The 19,783-nt window shown below is 41.9% G+C and overlaps 1 protein-coding gene across 1 annotated transcript in view; it reads left to right on the top strand.

Annotated features, from left to right (window-relative positions):
- The window catches only part of ASPH (aspartate beta-hydroxylase), a 222,254-nt gene that overhangs the window by 74,499 nt on the left and 127,972 nt on the right, over positions 1-19,783 (top strand). Inside the window, exons 6-13 of the mRNA XM_015538820.2 lie at positions 3,855-3,980; positions 7,677-7,709; positions 8,722-8,778; positions 9,263-9,313; positions 9,761-9,793; positions 14,404-14,442; positions 15,057-15,092; positions 19,356-19,400. Of these exons, the coding sequence (XP_015394306.1) occupies positions 3,855-3,980; positions 7,677-7,709; positions 8,722-8,778; positions 9,263-9,313; positions 9,761-9,793; positions 14,404-14,442; positions 15,057-15,092; positions 19,356-19,400 (420 nt within the window). The remainder of the gene's footprint in view (positions 1-3,854; positions 3,981-7,676; positions 7,710-8,721; positions 8,779-9,262; positions 9,314-9,760; positions 9,794-14,403; positions 14,443-15,056; positions 15,093-19,355; positions 19,401-19,783) is intronic.

Below are 19,783 nucleotides of genomic sequence, written 5' to 3'. Positions count from 1 at the left end.
CTGAGCCACCCACCCGCCCCAAGGGCAAGTATTTCTGAAAGAGCACTAGACTCACTTTATTTTACCTCGCCTTACTGTTAAGAAACGTACTGCATAAATTTTAGTAAGGAAATGGTAGGGATAAATGAGACTAAACAAGTCCAGACCAGTGAGACATCAAGAACAGATGGCAGGAACGGGGAGGAGGAAAGTGGAACAGAACCAGGCAGGCGGTAACGGGCTATCTGGGTGCTGTCGTCAGCCTAACTCTGCTGCATGCTAGGGTGGTCGCCAAAGCAAAAGGAGAAACTTTTTAATTATATGCGTCATATTTCCAGAGAGGAAATGAACACGCCATCTACTTAGAGGCTACCAAGCGGTATCCTAGCTCTTACATCTCAGACATTTCTTAGGTGCAGTCCTGTACAGAGAATATTAAATGATACTCTCGAAACCCATGTTTTAAGATTTTATGAGACCGTTTCTTGAAACATCCCTTGATAAAAGCAGAGAGGATAACCCCAAGATGTAACTCACGAAGGGGTTTCCAAGAAGGCAGAACACATGGTATCCCGATACGCCTAATGGTTTGGTGTGAGCTGAAGAGAGTCCTGAAGGAAAAAATTCCGTTTCTTGAAAACAAATGCGGTCCTCTATCATTGAAACTCTGCTTTAGCAGCTCTGCTAAACTGTCTTAGTCAGTCTTAGGTGTTTGGGGTTCCATGTAAAGCAGCCCATCCGGTTCCATCTGTGCTCTGCTGGGGAGACCGGCTTTGGCTGAGTTGTGTAGGTTTTTGCCCCTTGGCTGTTCCCGGTCTAGGAGCCTGTGTCCTTTCATTAGGAGGTTCTCCTCGGCTCGGAGGGTTGCTTTACCCAAGCACGCACCTGCCTCTATCAGCACACAGGAAGCTTTCCCTTCCTGTGTCTTTTTTTTTTTTTTTTTTTTTTTAACCTAACCTAAGGATGATGCAGTCTAAATAAATAAGTGACTTCCGTCTGATGAGGTAAGTGCTGTAATGGTGAAATGTAAGTGGCTCTGTGCACCTTGCCTAGACTTTGGGGTTAGCAAAGGCTTCTTAGAAGAAGTGACATTCTGACTTAGTAGCTGGAGGATGGAGAGCGTAGGGCTTCGCCAGGCGGGTGTGTAGGGCTAAGCGATGGGCGTGGCATGTATGAAAGTCCAGAGGAAAAGAGGACCCCAGAGTAGTTCAGGGTGGCTGGCACACGGAGTTACATAGGTGGAGAGCGACTGAGAAAGGGTGTTTGCACTTGATTCGGAGAGTAAGTGAACATTGGAGGGTGTCATGCTTCTGTCTGCAGCGTGAGCACACGTGGAGGGAGTGTGCCGGGGTGGGGGGTGGGGGGGGGATGAGATGGCAGGGGGGCATCCAAGGGGCTCAAGATGGTCACTCAAACCAAATTTAGCCACAGCTGGGGAGAGAGAAGTGTGGGCAGACACAGTAGACATTTAGGCAGGTGGGTGTAGGAAGCCAGACAGAAGGGGAGCAGTCAAGTCTCCCATGCCCGGGTTTCTGGCCCCAAGCCTTCCTCTTGGACTTATTCTCTTCTTTATTTAGGAATTCACAGAGGCCATGGCCGTACATGTTTTTTGTGTTGTTTTTGAGCCTTTGTGTACAGCCCTGTCTCTCCTCTGAGCTCCCGGTTTATCATATCCATTTGCATGTTTTATGGGTGTCTCAGACTCAAAATGTACCTAAGACAGAATTCTCGGTTCCTTTACATTTCATAGTTCTCCCCTCACTCCCCCCCAGATTTCGCTTTTCTTCCACTCTTTTGTATTTTAGGTAATGGTCTCCCCTCCCCTTAGTAGCTTAAGCTAAAAACCGGGGTGTTTCCTTTTTTTCTGTCTCCTCTTCTCGCCTCCTGTGTAAGCCCCGGGCAGGTCCTGCAGGCTTTGCCTCCAGCACGTATCTGGACTGCAGTGTGTCGGCGTCACCGTCCCCTCCTGCGTGACTGCTGCGGTAGCATCCAGTTGGGGCTGTGTTTGGTGTGTGTGTGATGTGCCTTATGTGGCCTGGTCTTTTTCTCCCCTCAGTTGCTTTTCTTGAGCCCAGACGACCTTCCCTCCTTTCCTTGGCATCCCCAAGTCTATCCCTGCTTCGGAGCCTTGGTACTTACATCTTTTACTGGCACGTGTGTGTTCCAGTCTTCACATCGTGTCCGACCAAACGTGGCCTCCCTGACCGCCTTCTTTGCAGTAGACTCTCTGTCCACAATATTCTGTATTTCATTGTTGTGTTTCAGATCCTGCAGCTGCCATTTACTAGCTGTGTGGCTGTAGCCAAGTTTCTCGTCCTTCAAAGTGGGATATTAGTACCTAACGGCTGCAGAGGGCAGTGCCTCAACTGTAGCCAGCCTTCAGGGAACTGTTTTCCTCATACCAGGCTGTCACTGTGTGCTGTTTACTGGGCTTCCCTACTGAAAATGGGGACTTTCCATTAAGCAGCGGTGACTGAGAGAGCTAAATCCTGCTCACGTAAAAACCATGCAGTTGCACTGGGTGACATAAGAGTGAGGAAAAAACAATGTGCTCAGAAAGAATACGGAAAAAGGAATATGGTAAAGTCAGTGACAGGAATTGGAATGGGTGATTGGTGTGCAGCAGAAAATTGAAATGAGGAGAACAATGTAGCAGGCTGGGATGGAAATACAGGAAACACGTAGTGTGGACATACATGGGCCCACGTAGTTCAGTGACGCTTGAGAGCATCGCCGGGTCATACTGAAAGTGAAGGAAGGAAGCCCTCCTTCCTGCAGTGTTTGAGGAGACCTCAGTGGCAGCAGAAATAGTAATATTATTACAATGATGATGGTAAAAATAATGACACAACAAGAACAGTAACACCTAAGTGCTTATTATGGGCTAGGCAGTTTTCTAAGTGCTTGAGTCCTCACGACGGTGTTATATGTAGGTATTCTTATTATTTCCTTTTCATAGAAACAAACCCTGAGGCACAGAGTAGGTAAGGAACTTCTCCGGGGTCGCACAGCTGGTGTGGCAAAACTAAATCTGGACTCATCTATTCCGGACCTCACACTCCTAACCACTGTACTGCCCTGCCCAGCTAAGTCGCTTGAGTTGTTTGCCTAGAGCGTTATGTACAGGATGTTCTGTGCCTGAAGCCATGTCAAGTTACCGTTGGGGGAATTTCTTACACCATACTGGAAAGCTAAACCACATTGCAGCAGGATAACGTAGCATATCCAATATCTACACAAAAGAAGCAGAACAGTTCAGTATGTCGTAAAAGTCTCAGAAGAGAAAAACGGGCATTTCTGCATGACTTACAGGCTAAACATAGTAATCTTTAGATGCAAAGTATAATACAGGTGACCTAACGCGGATGACCTGGCATACGGTTTAGAGAGGTGTCTAGGTGTTCTTTGCAATAGAATATTTGTATGTAGTTAGTTAAGATTGTTACATGGAATTTTATGCCATTTCTCAATGAGGGAGGTCACAGGGTGACCTTTTCTCTAACCTAGTGATAAATGAAGAGGCAGCTATATTAATAATTGTGAATTCATTTATTCAATCATTAAATATTTACTGAGCATTTCCCATGGCTGGGCACAGGCCCTGGATGCTGGGCATACATAGTAAATAAAATAGAGGAGGTCTCTGTGCTTGGTGAGCTCACGTTCCAGTGAGAGAAGGGTCTGTCCCCCGCTCAGGTGGACGAGCACTTCACCGGAGTGAGGACAGAGCTTCAGAGTGGGCAACGGCATGTGCCGTGGACCAGACGGGGGCTAAGGAGTGCCCGGCAGCAGGAGGGGGCATGTGCCTGTGTCAGCTGCTGCCCGTGGACCCTCGTGGCGGACCCGTGACGCTTTGTTCATTATCATTGTTCAAGGAGACGATGTGCAGCAAGAAGAGGAGGGACCAGCCAGAAAACCACCGCTGGAAGATGATGATTTCCTTATAGGAAGTGACACAGATGATAGATTTGAGCCTCTGGACACTGGAGCATTTCATGAAGGTAGAACACATGTCTCTGGTTTCAGAGTAAAACACGATAGGCAATTTTCATTATCGTTATTGAAGTTTTCATGAGTATCTTTAGTTTTTTATTATGATTTTTTTTAACATTTATTTATTATTGAGAGACAGAGACATAGCATGAGTCGGGGAGGGGCAGAGAGAGAGGGAGACACAGAATCCGAAGCAGGCTCTGGGCTCTGGGCTGTCAGCACAAGAGCCTGATGTGGGTCTCAAACCACGGACTGAGAGATCATGACCTGAGCTAGGGTCAGACACTCAACCGACTGAGCCACCCAGGCACCCCTTCATGAATATCTTTAAAACAAATACTTAATTTTTATCTGGTTTGTATATATACACATACATACACATATACATACACATACACATATACATATACATGCAAGCACATATATATTTTAACGTTTATTTTTGAGAGCGGGGTGGGGGGGAGCAGAGAGAGAGAAAGAGAGGAAGAATCTGGAAGCAGGGTCCAGGCTCTGAGCTGTCAGCACAGAGCCCGACGCGGGGCTCAAACTCATGAACCGTGAGATATGACCTGAGCCAAAGTCGGACGCTTCACCGACGGTGCCACCCAGGCGCCCCTATATGGTTTATTTTTAAGTTGAAGCTGAAAAGTTCAATGAAAACTAATCCTCCCCCCTCCAAAAAAAACAACTAATTTTTCCCCTAAAATAAATATATATCCCAACTTTGAGTCAAAGCACTTTTAAGGAAACTGCCAGGATATACAAATTCTTATAGAAAGTAAGTGAAATACTTTAGCATGTTACTTTTACTGTATACTTCTTCTGGAGTGTCGTGTATTAGAAGAAATTCAGAAAATTGATGAAATATTTTACTTGGCTGTCTATCACAGGCTCTTATTCTAACATAAACTCCATAATCACAGTTTATAGAACACAGTTCTTAGCCTCTAAACCAGGCATTGACAACCTTTCTTTGTAAACAGCTAGAGGATCAATACTTTAGCCTTTGCAGACCATGTAGGCTTTATTGCAACTATTCAGCCCTGCAGTCGTAGTGCAGTGTAGCCCTGAACAGTATCTAAATGGGTAAGTATGGCTGTGTTCTAGCAAAACGTTATTTGCAAAGTCAGCAGTCAGGCTTACTCTGAGCTACAGACCGTGATTTGGTGACATCTGTCCTGTATCAGTATCTTAAGTTAAATGCTGGCTAAATACCAGTTGTGTAGTTCACCTTGGATCATTTGCAGAAGGCAGATTAGACTGTCGTCATTCACTGTTGCCCTATAGAGAGAAATCATTTCTGTGATGGTGAAAACGTTTCTTCATAGATTTTGTGCTCTATTATGCCTTAATGTGACCCTACTGCAATTATTTGAAGCCTTGTTAAACAAGTACACGTGTTTTGTTCTCACGGTATCTATTTTCTGTTCTTTTTTCTTAAAGTAGCCCTTTAAGACTTTAATGAGTTCATGAAAGATTTTTTTTAACATTTTTACTTTTTTTTTTTTTTAACTAAGCTCTATGCCCAATGTGGGGCTTGAACTCATGACCCTGCCATGAAGAGTCACATGCTCTACCAACTGAGCCAGCTAGTGCCCCGAAAGATTTTAATCCATAAGTGTTGTACTCTGATTGATTGATGTTGTTTTACTTAGCATATGTGAACATACAAATGATATAATGGCATGTATATAATTTTATACTTAAAAGGAATCCCCTGAAACATCATTTAAGATGCATGTTTCATTTCTGAAGAGTCAAACTGAAGAAAAAGGGCGACAGCACCCGCCCCCAGTCAACCATATAGCGCATCATGTCCCGCCATATAATAACCATCAGAGCCCGTGGTTGAGTTGCTTTAGGACCCAGGCAACGACACACGACCACAAGCCACAGAGGATCTGGATCAGAGGTGTCTGGCAGGGTTCAGGGATTAGCCAAGCCTAAATCGAGTCTTAACAGGTAGGCAGACTGTGAGAAACAAGTAATAAATGAAATCCATAGCAGCAATCAAGGTAGGAAGGTCTAGAACCATAGCCATAGAGCTGTGGATTCAAAGAGAGAATGCAAATATGGTCCACATAAGGTTGACTGATATGCCTACCCATGGTGTTCAATCTTAGATGCAATTCAGATCACGTAGAGAGCTTTTAAAAAGAATACTTGTGACACACTCTACACAGAGTGAATTGTAATGTTTGGGGTATGGGGCCCCGAAAATGGATAATTGTAAAAGGTCGCCAGATCATATCAAAGTACAGCCGGGAGCGAGTGAAAGTGTGGCCAGGCTGTTTATTTTTTCACATCCTGCTCTGGTGGGTATGAACAAGCTCAGCCTTGCACACCTGTGCTCATAGCCAGTGGGAACCAGGTGGGGCCATAGCCCTTGTGCAGGCTGAAAATTGAGTGGAGGGATAGCCTGGTCACAATACAATTGGTAAATGGTTCCTAGGACTTTTTTAAAGCACAAAAGTAAAGTATATCTACTTTTCACAACATTCAATGTATTGGGAAACTACTTTAGAAGCAAGAAGTTCTTGATTTATGAATGAATGTATTTCCAGAAACTTAACATTCGTGCCTGTTGTCGAGGTTGGAAATACACTTTTCCGTAGAAGTAATGTTACCAGTGATGGTTTGGTTTCCATTACCAACCTGCAAAGTTGTATATAACACAGAATTTTCTGTGAAAAATGTACACTCAAAATGCTTTTGAGCTTGTATTTGAATTCAGCCGCACTGTATATCAAAAATAGGCATTTATAGACCAGCTTTAGAACTTTGGACCTTTAGTTGTCACGTCTGTTAAAATTTCTCTGGGAACAAACAGTGTTTCTAACTGCTGAGTAGGGATGCTGATAAAATGATTTCCACATTTCCCTGGTATCTGTTGCTCCCTCCTGTCTTTGGCCAAGATGACTCAGGAAGATTAACAGGTCCTCGGAATTTTGGTGTCTTAGATGCTGCTTATATAACAGATTTCAGTTAAGACACTCAAATAATCTGAAACATAAGGAATTTGATATTTTGGAGGTTAGGAGTTATAGATTGGGAGTAGAAAGAAATACTTCTAAAAAGTTTATAAATTGAGAAAACCTTACTTTCTGACTTCATCTTAATTTGGAACATAGATTCAGTGTGAACTTAAAAGTTGTTTATTAAAAGTCTTCAGAAATTAAAAATATTTATACCTTGTGTAGTTGTCGCATTAACAAGGGTCACAGGAGTAGTGAGGACCCTGTGTTGGTAGCACTTTGCTATTGGGGGTGTGCGGGTTCAGTTAGGAACACAGTTGCCCTTCAGCTCCCCGTCTTAGAAAGTCTCCTCCGTTCTTCCTTATGTTCCCATCTGTAGACAGTGTGCTTTTGCTCTAGAGAATAGGACACCGCAGTGGAATGTGAAGTAGACTAGGAATTCGCCCCTTTCCTGGGTCCAGCCTTGTCCCTGTGTTATTCTGTCTCCTCGTTAGTCCAGGTTATGGTGGTATTGAGTGGATTGAAGAGAAAATGTAGGCGTTTCTAAGTGTAGTTCTTGTGAAAGATAAAGTGTTTAGCAGACAGTTAATAGGTATTTTCGTGTTCTATTTTAATATTTACTTTCAAAATAAAATCAATGATAAGCATAGATTCAGAATATACATCTGCGGAATATATACGTACAGTTTTATGAAAGTAGCACTATTGATTTGATGTTCTTCTTTCCAGAAATTGAAGATAGTTACCATGTAGAAGAGACAGGTGAGATTTAAACTTAATACTGTTCTTTTTTTTTTTATTAGAATGAGTCTTTTCCTGTAAAAGAACATCATGAGAGAGAGAATGTATTATCTATAATTATTTATTATTGTATTTTGTAATATATCATAAAATATGTGTAATATATATAGCTAATTGTTATATATGGCATACATGTATTGTATCATAATTTCATATATATGTTTCTTTGTGAATCTAGTTTTTGTGCTCTTGAAGTCTGTTTCCTGAAGATAAATTCCCAGTAGTGGGATTACTAGGTCAGAAGATACAATAGAAGTACATGTTTTGTAATCTTAAGTTACAAAGTCCATAAAAGGTCAGAATTGTGGAATGTCACTGGTCACACGTGCCCAGAAGATACGGCCATATTGGAGATGGGCATCTTTTGGTAAGCCTGTGTTGGCCAGTTTTTCTTCCAGTGTTGAAGTAGATCCCTCTTTATGTGCTCGAGGACCACGTCATATTGTTGGCTGTCACTTAGGACCTATATTGCTGAACAATATAAATCTGTAAATACTAGAATTATATTGCAGTCTGGGAGTACTCAGGTCTTAAGTTCAAGTGTAAGGGGCTAGGAAATGTTTGTATCCCTATTCAGGCACACTCTGCGGCAGGTGCTTGCTGAGTGGCTGGGAGGAAGGCTCACCTGTACTGCTAGGTCTGTGGTCTCTGTCTGTCTGTCTGTCTGTCTCTGCCTCATTAGTCTTTTGCTGAGTACAGTTGATATGCATAATTTAAGTGAGAATATTAGCTTCGCCATTTTGGTTCGATTAGAAACCCATTGATGATGGGTCATGTCTTACTCAGCTTTCTATTAGGCATCTAGCAAAGGTAGTACCTGGGTGTTCCATGAGTGAATATAAATGGGAGCATCGTTATAATGTGATTTTATACTTCTGTCATTACTAGATACTGTGCTTTACCTATTTTGAATATCAAGTGTAATCCTTCTTTAGACATATTTGAAGTTTCCTCATCATTTCTTAATTTATAGCTTCACAGGTCTATAACCAGGATATGGAGGAGATGATGTACGAACAGGACAATCCAGGTTTGTGATATGTGTTTCTGTGTGAAGCACTGGCCAAGGCCATTTTCCCCCAGGCTTAATGATTCACTCTGATTCAACTCAGAGTGCTCTTTATAATACTCATAACCATTCTTGATTGCCCAGACATTTATGGAAATTTCTGAACATAGTTTAATATTACCTGCGTGAATGAGGAAACAAGGAGATGTGTGTTTCAAACCACCGTTGGGATTCTGCTCTTTGTAGACAGGACACTGGAAAGGATACTGGGACGTTAACGAGGCAGCGTGGTGTGGTAGAGCCGGACTGGTTCTGCTCCTTCCCATCTTTGTGATGAGGCAAATTATGGAACTTTATTCGGCTTAAACTTCATTGAATGATAATGAGAATACCTATCTTACACAGTTGTGAAGATGAGAATTAATCTGTAAATACCTTAGAATGGTGTCTGGTAATGTGTTCGGTTTTTTCATGTTTGGCAGAGGTGTGTGTTTTTTGCTTTTAGATCCCATGGAACCAGTAGCAGGAGGCGAGGAGAGAACATACCATGATGCAGGTATCAGACGAATATTTTCATTAACGGTAAACATCACTTCAGGCTTTACAGTTGCAGTGCCGTGGTAACACGGTGATTTTTCTTTCAACGGTGTCAGAGGAGTAATTTTAACACCTGATACAAGTCTTTTTGCTTTGTAATGAGATTAGATGATTAAAAATATATCAGGCTTTCATATTTTGCCTCACCCACACTGGCACCGCAAAATAGGATGTTAATCATTAATGCTCCTTTTTGCGTATTGTGCTTTCTGCCGGTTTGACGGATTTTTATGAAAATAATGTACTTGTCATTTTGTCTCGTTTTTGGGCAGAGGCACTGATTACTGACTGCAGACATTAATATTGCAAGGAATAGAATTCTGTGTTTGAGATTAAGTTGTGTTTTTTAGCTAAGCAATGACACTGAATGACTCATTTAATACTTTGGTTTTATTCTTTTTTGCAGATGACATTACATACCAAGACTATGATGAACCAGGTTTGAAAACACTTCTCTTTTTTTAAATTTTTTTTCCTCTGGCTGAGTGTTTATTTTATTTTTTTTAATATGAAATTTATTGTCAAGTTGGTTTCCATACAACACCCACTGCTCATCCCAGCAGGTGACCTCCTAGATGCCCATCGCCTACTTTCCGCTCCCTCCCACCCCCCATCAACCGTCAGTTTATTCTCAGTCTTTAAGAGTCTCTTATGATTTGCTCCCTTCCCTCTCTAACTTTTTTTTTCCCCTACCCCCCCCCCCCACCTCCATGGTCTTCTGTCAAGTTTCTCAGGATCCACATAAGAGTGAAAACATATGGTATCTTTCTCTGTATGACTTATTTCACTTAGCATAACACTCTCCAGTTCCATCCACGTTGCTACAAAGGGCCATACTTCATTCTTTCTCCTCAGATTCGTGAAAACACTTCTTAACCTTAAGCCATCTTCTTGTTTTAAGATATACTCCAAGCTTGACTGTAAAGTGTGGAGAATAATGTTTTAAGCTGCAAATGCCACAACTTAAAATACCCAAATGAATGGTAGTTTTCAAAGAATTTACTTGGGGAGACCATTTACCCCCTCCAGTAATTCTGCCATTGACTAAATAATTTCTTAAACCCTTTGCAAAGTCGCCCTAGGAAGCAGTTAAAAATTATGCACGAAAACTTACCTCATTACTTTATAGTCATAGCTGTCTTTTGACTAAAATACGTCTTGTGCGTGGAAAACTGGTCAGAGTTTAACTCCCCTAGCTGCCTCTACCAAGTGATCCCATTCTTAGAGTGACGGATCTGCTAGCATGAGAAAGGTACAAAAAAATGTCATTGCAGGCTTAGCAGTGGTATGAAGAGAAGAGTCCGGGCGCGTTTGTGGTGCGAGTGGCACTAGAGTCAGATTTAGGCTGCTGTAGCTGCTTTTGTTGCCCCCACACTTCCCATGCTGTTTCATTAAACCCCATGAAGTAGACTCTATTTTTGCTACTTCCCGGATGAAGGAACTAAGGGTCAGAGAATGTAAATGATTTGCCTAAGTTCATGGTGAATAAGAAATGATAAAACCAGGGGCGGACCATTTTTATTCCACCACCTTCAAGGATGGCTCTATCAAAGGAAAGAAGTCAGTTGAGTATAACCAAGACGATAAAGAAACATACAGTGCTCGAAACATGGAGGACTTTCCATGTGCTGGACGGTTTGGGGGCTTAACATTTAAATATGATCAACAGAGAGTCCCTACTCTCACGAAATTTGTGGTCTCATGATAATTGGTGATTCTCAGTTGAAGAAAATTAGGAACGGCTGTGTATAAACCTGATAGGCTAATTTATTAAGCATATGTATTAAAGGTTTGAGGTCCTACTAAGATGACCATTCACCGTGGCTATTTCTAATGGGATATGGATGATGCCACTGGAAGAATGCTGGGTTCTGTCTTTAAGAACTAATATTTTTATAAGAAATTAAATAACTTGGCTGCTATGATTGCATTTATATTTTCTTTTCAGTTTTGAATTTGAAGGAGAAAATAGGAATTTGGAAATTAAAAGTTACATGTAGAGATGTGACTTGAGATACTTTTCTAATTTCTGCCACTCATTATAGTGTTTTTCTAAATATGGTAGAAGGAACATGTTTGGAAGGCATTTTGCAGACTAGATCCAGAGACCCTTAAAATCAAACTTGAAAGAAGTGTAAAATTAGATATCATGCTGATGAGAATGCTGTAACAATAAATGTATTTTCTTAGGCAGAATATCAGAATGAGTATAATTTAAAATGGTAAGAAAGAGTAATAAATATGACCTAAGGGGTCATCAAGATTTGGTGAGATACTTTGGATTACCTGGCTATAGACCCTAAACTTTTCAAACAATGGATTTAATAGAATAGAAGATTTTTCGCTGTTCTAAAAAGATACCTTTGTCAAATTCAGGAACCAGACTAGGGAAACCAAGTAAACATGTGTAACTGAAGCTGTAAGTAGGGTGAAAACAAAATCATTTTTCATTGGGAACCCAGAATATATTGTGTATTAAACTCCCCATATCTAGACCCTGTGGCTTATGAAAGCTGGGGAGGGACCCAGCTGTCCACATAAAAACATTTAGAAAGCATCAAGCCTACATCGGATGTACCTAAGAAATGTCATCTTACCATCTGATTGATTGATTCATATCCTGCATATGTATTAACTGCCTTATGTCTAAAACATAGGACACTGGAGCAGTTCTGGTGAAGAACACACCCATGCTCCATATAACCGTGGACCCTATATTTTAGCAGGGAGTAGAAATTATAACTTCAATTTACTATTTTGTTGCAATTGTGCTAAGTGCTGCTAAGAACAAGTATGGTGTGTAACAAGAGCATATAGTGAAGAGACCTACCTCGTTAGCGGACCAGGGAAGGCTTCCTTGAAGTTTGAGGTGAAGATTAGAGCCTTTGACCAGGCAAGGGGCGGGTGACTAGAGTGCCACGGGAAGCATCCGAAGTGTCTGGAGTGCTGGCAGTAAGGGACACGGGCTGAGATTGCAATATGTCCCGGCTGCAGAGAGTGCCTATCAGTAATCAGGGATGGTCACCTTCCCGTAGGGCATTGTTCAAGGCACTATAGAATCGGATACTCACTTTGTAAAGATTGATCAGTCTGTCATGCAGCAAATAGACTGGAGAGAGACAAGAGTGGATATGGGGGGACCGGTTAGTTTAGTGTGCAATTATCCCAATCTGATCTTGCCCTGAGTCACATCTCTGCCAAAAGAGGAGTCAGAAGAGATGAGTTATAGGGAAGGGATGGTCAGCAGCGTCTCGTGCTGCTGGAGACCCACACGAGGCGAGCACTGAGAAAACATGCATCGGACCTAGTACTGCAGCAGCCTCCCAGTGACCTTGGCAGGAGCCATTTTCCATGGACACAGGTGAACATGGACAGACAGAAACCAGGGTGATGGCGGTGCAGTTTTAACCAGGGTGATGGCAGTGAAGGGAAGTGGACAAGCTGAGACATGTAAGGAGATAAAATTGACAAGGAATGTGGTGTGGGTATAGCTGGGGGAAGAGAGCAAGGTGTCAGGAGCCCCACCCACCATTCTGGCTTGTGCCCTTGATGGATGGCGGTGCTGTATTCCTAAGACAGGTGAGACTGGAAAATAGGAACGGACCAAGAGGCCACGAGTCCAGTCTGTATGTGTTGATAGTATATGTCAAGGTATCTGGGGGAATATCTAATGAGCCTATTGATGGTGCTTTGATCTCAGCAGAGACCTCTAATTTGTAGTTGTGAGTTTGGGAATCATGAGTCTATAAAAGGTCATCAAAGCCGAAGGCTGAGGTCACTTATGGAGGGAGGACGGTGTGGGGAGATGGGAGGTTCTGTGGCTGACCTTTGATGAAAGCCAGCATTGAATGCCGAGTAGGACAAGGATAATTGATGAAGAAGATTGAGGAGGAGAAAGGAAGGAATAAAAGGAGAACATGGTCACACTGAAGTCCAAGGGCAGTAATATTTGAGAAGGAAGGAGCTGCTGAGAGATCTAACCTGGAGAGGGTAGAACGTGTCCATTAGATGGAATGAGGTGCTCACTGGTGGTCTTGGAAGAGCCTTTCAGGGGTGAGTCAGGGCCCAAGACCTGGTTGAGGAAGGAAGTGAGGGATGAGACAGCAAATGTAAATGATTCTTTGAAGAAATTAGATGGTGAAATGGAGGGAAGAGAGGGAACAGAGGGGAAGGGGCTCAAGTAAGCGCTTTTTTTCTAAGTTGGTAGACACTGGAGCATGGTTAAATATCAACACAGTTCAAAGTGACAAAGCAAGTGAACGTTCATGGCTCCTTTGCCCTACAAATACCACCAGGAGGACAGAAGGTGATGTATTAAAAATTGGCATCCCTTGCTCTACCCCAGCACTGAGAGTACTATCTGAAAGATAGTAGGTACTCAGAAATTTTTCTATAATAGATGGTCAAAAGGAATAAAGAAAATAGTAGAAAATGGTAGAAAATAATAAGCTCATTCTCAGTGAACCAGAAAATTTGAGGCATTTTGGAGAAAGGAAAAAGCTGGAAAAAGCTTGACTGAAAAGGCTGTGACCCAGCTGAGCCCGAGAGAAGAGGCCGAGCCTCCTTTGCAGCAGAGCTGAGAGCCACTGAGCCCCATGCAGGTAAACAGGAGGAGGAGGGAGGCAGTGAGTTCAGGGCCTTCCAGCTGAACCCTCGCTCGGAGGGGCTGGCACCGGGAGTGTTTGCCCTCCACCCCCATGGAAGGTCTGAGAGTTATTCCCCAAACAAAGGGAAAAGACATGAAAAAAATGGAAAAGAGAGTGCCGTCAGGAAGTAAACGACTTTTGGATCTTGGTGATACCACAAGTGATTGGGAAGAACCTTAATGTCCCCCATTTTATGTGAAGACAGCTTATGTAATTGCCCATCTCCTCTGGCTACAAACCCTTCCCTACCCTCCTCTGCAGCCTGCCGCTTCCCAGTGACTAAGCCCTAGGGGCTCAAGGATGAGTCAGACATTGTCTCTGCTTTCCATACCATACAATGACTGTTGTCTTATAGTGAGAGTTATGTAGTCCTAAAGGATTATGTTTTCTGTGTATTTTCTAGTATACGAGCCGTCAGAAAATGAAGGGATAGAAAGTTCAGGTAAGCTTTTTCTCTAAACAGGTGTTTCCTACAAGTCAGCCCCACCCCCCTTATATTTATCGAATCTCAGATAACTTGTAGAACAAAGACAGATGTGGTAAGAAATACATTTTCGGGGCGCCTGGGTGGCTCAGTCGGTTAAGTGTCCGACTTCAGCTCAGGTCATGATCTCACAGCTCATGGGTTTGAGCCCTGTGTCAGGCTCTAGGCTGACAGCTCAGACCCTGGAGGCTGCTTCGGATTCGGTGTCTCCCTCTTTCTCTGCCCCTCCCTCACTCATGCTCTGTCTGTCTGTCTCTCTCTCTCAAAAATAAATAAACCTTTAAAAATTTTAAAAAAGAAATATATTTTCAAGTCTCCAAGGGAGTAATTGGATATTGCCAATATATTTGTTTCCTATTTATGTCATCAGGAATGATATTAGCCTATTTGGTATATTCTTCTAATGTAATTTAGGGATTAAAGTTGATATGCTAATATAAATACTTGTGAGTCTCTCTATATAAGAAGCCCCATTCTAAAATTAGCCAAATTTAGGTATCTGAGTAGAGATAAGCTAACTTAGGGATGTAGTGTGAGTTAATGTAAAATGTGTGTTTGTGTTTTTTTTTAAGATAACGCTGTGGAAGATTCAAACGTAATTTTAGAAGGTAAGTTTTATAGAGATCGCTTTACTTTTTGTATTAAAATTACGTTCATGTATTCAACAAGTGTGCCTTGAACACTTGGCTGTCTATGTGGTGCTCGGGGCTAGGAGGACCAGCCTGAAAATGGACAGAATTTCTATTTTCTGGGGTTGGCATTCTGGTGGTCAAACGTGATAAAGTAGGCAAAGGTTATGAAAAGTGCAACAACAGAGATTAAAAAAACAGGATAGCACAATAGAAAATGAGGAGGGTTAGTCTAAACAGGGGAGGTGATTTGTTCAGAAAGGGTTAGCCTTGGGCAGGGATGGGTTGAAAGTTGGGTCCTTTATGTTGCTGTACAGCTGGACAGACTCTTTTTGCAAGTGAAGGGATTGTTTCTGAAAAAGTAGAATTGATGCATATATTACATGGTGGTGCCTTGACACCAGCTAGAGTCACAGAGATTCCAACAGTTCGCAAAGTTCCTTCACGTATGTTATTTCAGTTCCTTACAGTGGACACTGAGGAGGAGGTGGGATAAATACCTTTGTGCTTTTTTAATAAGTGAAGGGCTGACATGGGAGGGAGGTCAGTGGCTGGCTCCACGTCAGGCTGGACGTCGCTAAGCTGGTATTTGACCTAGGCGTGGGGCCTGTAGTAGACTCTGGAGTCCATGGGCTTGAACGGCAGGAAGTTGCCACCGGGAACATGTAACGGGGAATTTTTACAAGTTACTCTTAGAATTCATTCGTGAGCCACTGATTGTCAGTTTTCAGATGAAATGTTACTGCACTTGAGCTTGGTTAGGCAGCATCTCTAATAGTACAGTTGACTGAAATGGGAGAAGATGGGGAGGGGTGGAGGCAACGTGGAGATACGAGACTTGCCCTCGTTGTTCACCCACCTGCTGTGGAGGCACTGCGTACACGCCAATTCATCTCCACGTGGCAGGCTGGGTTGCCTTCAGATTTGCTCCTCCCTCCGATTACTCTGTTCTCTCTGAAGGATATAGCCGAGTCTGGTTTTTATTCAGTTAGAATCAGCAAATGGAAACCCCACATCCCTAGGAAGAACTTTATCCATCCCACCCCACATATATTGTTTTATACAGGAGACAAAACATCACAATATGCATCTTGGCCCTGCCGTTCCTGTATTAAAAGTACAGTCTTTCCTGAGACGTTTCAGGCATTTTGATAAACCAGGAGAGGACATGGCTGGGACTGCGAAGGGAGTTCCTTCTGGGGGTAGTGGGGCTCTGGACTGTGCACCTCTACCCCAGCCTGTAGTTTCTGTGCTCCTGTGGAACCTGAATGGACAGAGAATGAACCCATCATGTTGGAACTCCTGGGTGGCTCAGTCGGTTAAGCGTCTGACTTCGGCCCAGGTCATGATCTCACAGTTTATGGGTTCAAGTCCTGTGCTGGGCTCTGTGCTGACAGCTCACAGCCTGGAGCCTGCTTCGGATTCTGTTTCTCCCTCTCTCTCTGCCCCTCTCCTGCTCATGCTCTGTCTCTCTCTCAAAAGTCAATAAACATTAAAAAAAAAATAAAAAGAACGAACTCATCATCTTCACACACCCACCAACCTTCTCTTTACTCCTCTTCCCTGACTTGGCTGAATGCATCAATATATACTTGCATTCCCAAACCAGAAATGTGAGTGTCATCTTGACACTCCTTCCATTTCTGTAGCTAATCCCAAGTCCTGTTGAATGGGCTTCTCAAATCCATTCTTTTCTCTGTGGCTTTAGTGATGTAGTTCAGCCCTCATCACCTTCCTGGACAATAAGTGGTAGCCCTTCTAGCCCATCTTCTCACTTCCACATTTGTCCCCTCCAGATCTCTCTGTCATGATGCCATTAGGGTGATCTACTCAAAAGTACAGGTTTGGCTATATCAATCCTGTGCCTAAACCCTCTTTTCTTCCCCATCTGTGTCAGTAAGGGTACTTCCTGTTACAGGTAACAGAAAACTAAACTTGAATTGGCTTAAGCATTAAAGAGACAGGTGACAGGTCAGTTGTGAACTTCGAGAACGTAGTGAGGAATTTGGATTATATTCCAAGTACAGTAGGAATCTGGGGAAATACTTAAGTGAGGTATGACATAATGTGACTTATGTTTTAAAGAATTACTTCCACTCCTAGTTAATTGAATGGATGGAACAAGCACCAGAGCAGGAACCACTGTGTTAGGAAATGATTGGGTACCAATCTGGGAGGTGATCATGGTGGCCTGGAGTAATGTCCCAGCAGTGGAAATGGAAGGGAAAGTGGAGAATTTGAGACGTATTTTTGAATCACAACTGATGGAACTTTCTGATGACTGTGAAGGAAAGAGGAATAAAGGGAGCCTTTGGTTTGGTTTGAAAAACTGTTGGATGATGGGGCCATCTACTGAGAAGAAAACTAGGATATAGAAGAAATTGGTGTAGGGGAGGAAATCAAGGCTTCATAGTGGACACTTTAAGTTGAGGAATGATGTAAGATTCCCAGATGGAGATATCAAGGAGGGGGTTGGATATGCCAATCTGAACTGGATGGGCGAGAACGTGAGACTGATGATATAGGTGTTTGGGAACCATCATCACGAAGATGGTACTAACTCCATGAAAATTGATAAAATTTTGTAAGTGAGTATAGAGAGAGTAGACAAGCAATCCCAGGACTGAGTTCCAGGGAATCCCAACATTTTGAGGTTTGATGGAGCATGAACAACCAGCGAGACCTGAGGAAAATCATTAGAAAAGAATGTTAAAGAGCAGAAAGGGAATATGTTTCATGCTATTGCCATTGGAATTTGGGGACTGACAAGTATCAATTGCATTTGGGAATATAGAGATTATTGGTGATTATAGATAAAGCTATTTGAGTAAACGGATGGGAGTTGAAAGCCATACTGGAGTGGGTTTAAAAAGTCCTGGAATAAAGAAAGAAAATCAGGTTATGCTGGTGTAATTAGTTAGGTATTTCCTTTTTCAAAATCCTCTCATTACATCATTACCCAAATAGATTTCAGGTCATTTGTTTGTAATTTGTTTGTTAAATGTACATTTTTTCAGAATAAAATTGGTTGAAAATTTAATTTATCTTGTAATGTTAAGGCTTTCATAGTATAACATCAGTGATGGAAATAACAGTGGAAGCTCTTAATGCTTTGTGCTGCACACAATTTTTTTAAACGTAAAATGACAAGTAAAAGAAATTCAGAGAGAGAAAGAATATTAACAGTTGATAAAGTGCTAATATATCTCTAACTTACTAAGAATGAAATCAGTAGGCAAACCTTAACAAGCTAGTCACGACATGGAAAGCTAGTAAACACTCCTAGTACTGCCACTGAAACAAAGAAATATGCCAGAATATTAACAGTGATTAGGGGGAGTAGGTGAAATTTTTTTTCCCTTTTTTCCTTTTATGTAAAGTATTTCCAAATCTGCCATTTGGTCATGCATTCTTCTTAAAATTAGAAGATAAATAATGTAAGAAGAAAAATGATTAAAATAGATGCATAAATACATGAGTTTTAGAAAAAGCTATTAAAAATTCTTCCTTTTGACCCAAGTCTGTTACAAGTCTTCAGCAGCAAAAGGAAAGCTGATATAATCTTATCTCTAGATTAAGGTAATGATCGGTGAGTTGTTAGATATGAAGATCTTAGTACATGATGTAATTTTATAGAATGAAGCAGATCAATGTATGATTGTACCGTTAGATGATAAGGTCTACAGTCTCTTTAGTTGCAGGTGGGTTGAAGCAGCCAGGAAAAAGGCAAGATGTTAAAAAAAGTCATATCCACATTTTTGGCTAGTCTTAGGATATGTTAACTTGAATATTCTTTTTCAAAACCTTTATTAAAGGTAGTGATTGACTTTTAGGTTTCTGTTTCAACTCCTTCATGTTGTTTCATTCACATTACAATTAGGGTTATGTATTAAAAACTTTTTAACAAGAGGCTCTGAACGTCTTTCCTCAGCTTTCTTTTCAAGTCTGATGCAAAATTGTGACAAAAACCTAGGTTTGAGTTCATATCTCCTTTGCCCGGGGAAGTGAGTTTTGAGGTTCGTCAGTTGGGCAGATAATGTACAGCCTGCCTTGCAGAACACTGGCAGAGTATACGACGTTTTGCAAAGTTATAGCTAATGCTTCTTTGTTGTAACAGCCTGAAAACCTGATGTTTTTTGTGATAATTGCAATCGAATCACAAAAATGTCTGTAAAAATAATCACTGTAACTTAACACTGGTCAGCAATATGTAATGGATTGTGATCTCATTATTTATTGTAGAAGCACATGTGCCCCCTGCCGAAGAACAACAGGAAGTACCACCAGGTAGGACATTTTGTTAGATGTGTTGCCTTTTTCCTTTTCTGTTTAATTTAAAATGGACTGTTGATATTCACAGTAGCTGCATGAAACCAGTCTGTGTGAAGAGTAAAACTCCTGAAAGAAGGTTTAATTATCCCAAATTTAAAATTGTCTGTGTTTTGATCAGTTGAGCCAAAGTAAGGGAAATGCATGTTAGAATCAGTCTAGTTCATGTTTCTTGAGCTGGGATATGAGGAGTATTAATGATCTGCCATTGTAGTCGGTAGTAGTCATAGTAATAGGTGGGGTGGAGTTGTTGTTGTTGGGTTTTTTTTTTCTTTGACAGGCTAATTGATGGAGGATATGGAATCAGAATTGCCTTTAAGATGAAAGTTTAATAGCGCATA

The sequence above is a fragment of the Panthera tigris genome, chromosome F2 (genome assembly GCF_018350195.1).
Source record: "Panthera tigris isolate Pti1 chromosome F2, P.tigris_Pti1_mat1.1, whole genome shotgun sequence".
Lineage (NCBI taxonomy): Eukaryota > Metazoa > Chordata > Mammalia > Carnivora > Felidae > Panthera > Panthera tigris.
This window is presented reverse-complemented; position numbering and strand designations above follow the sequence as displayed.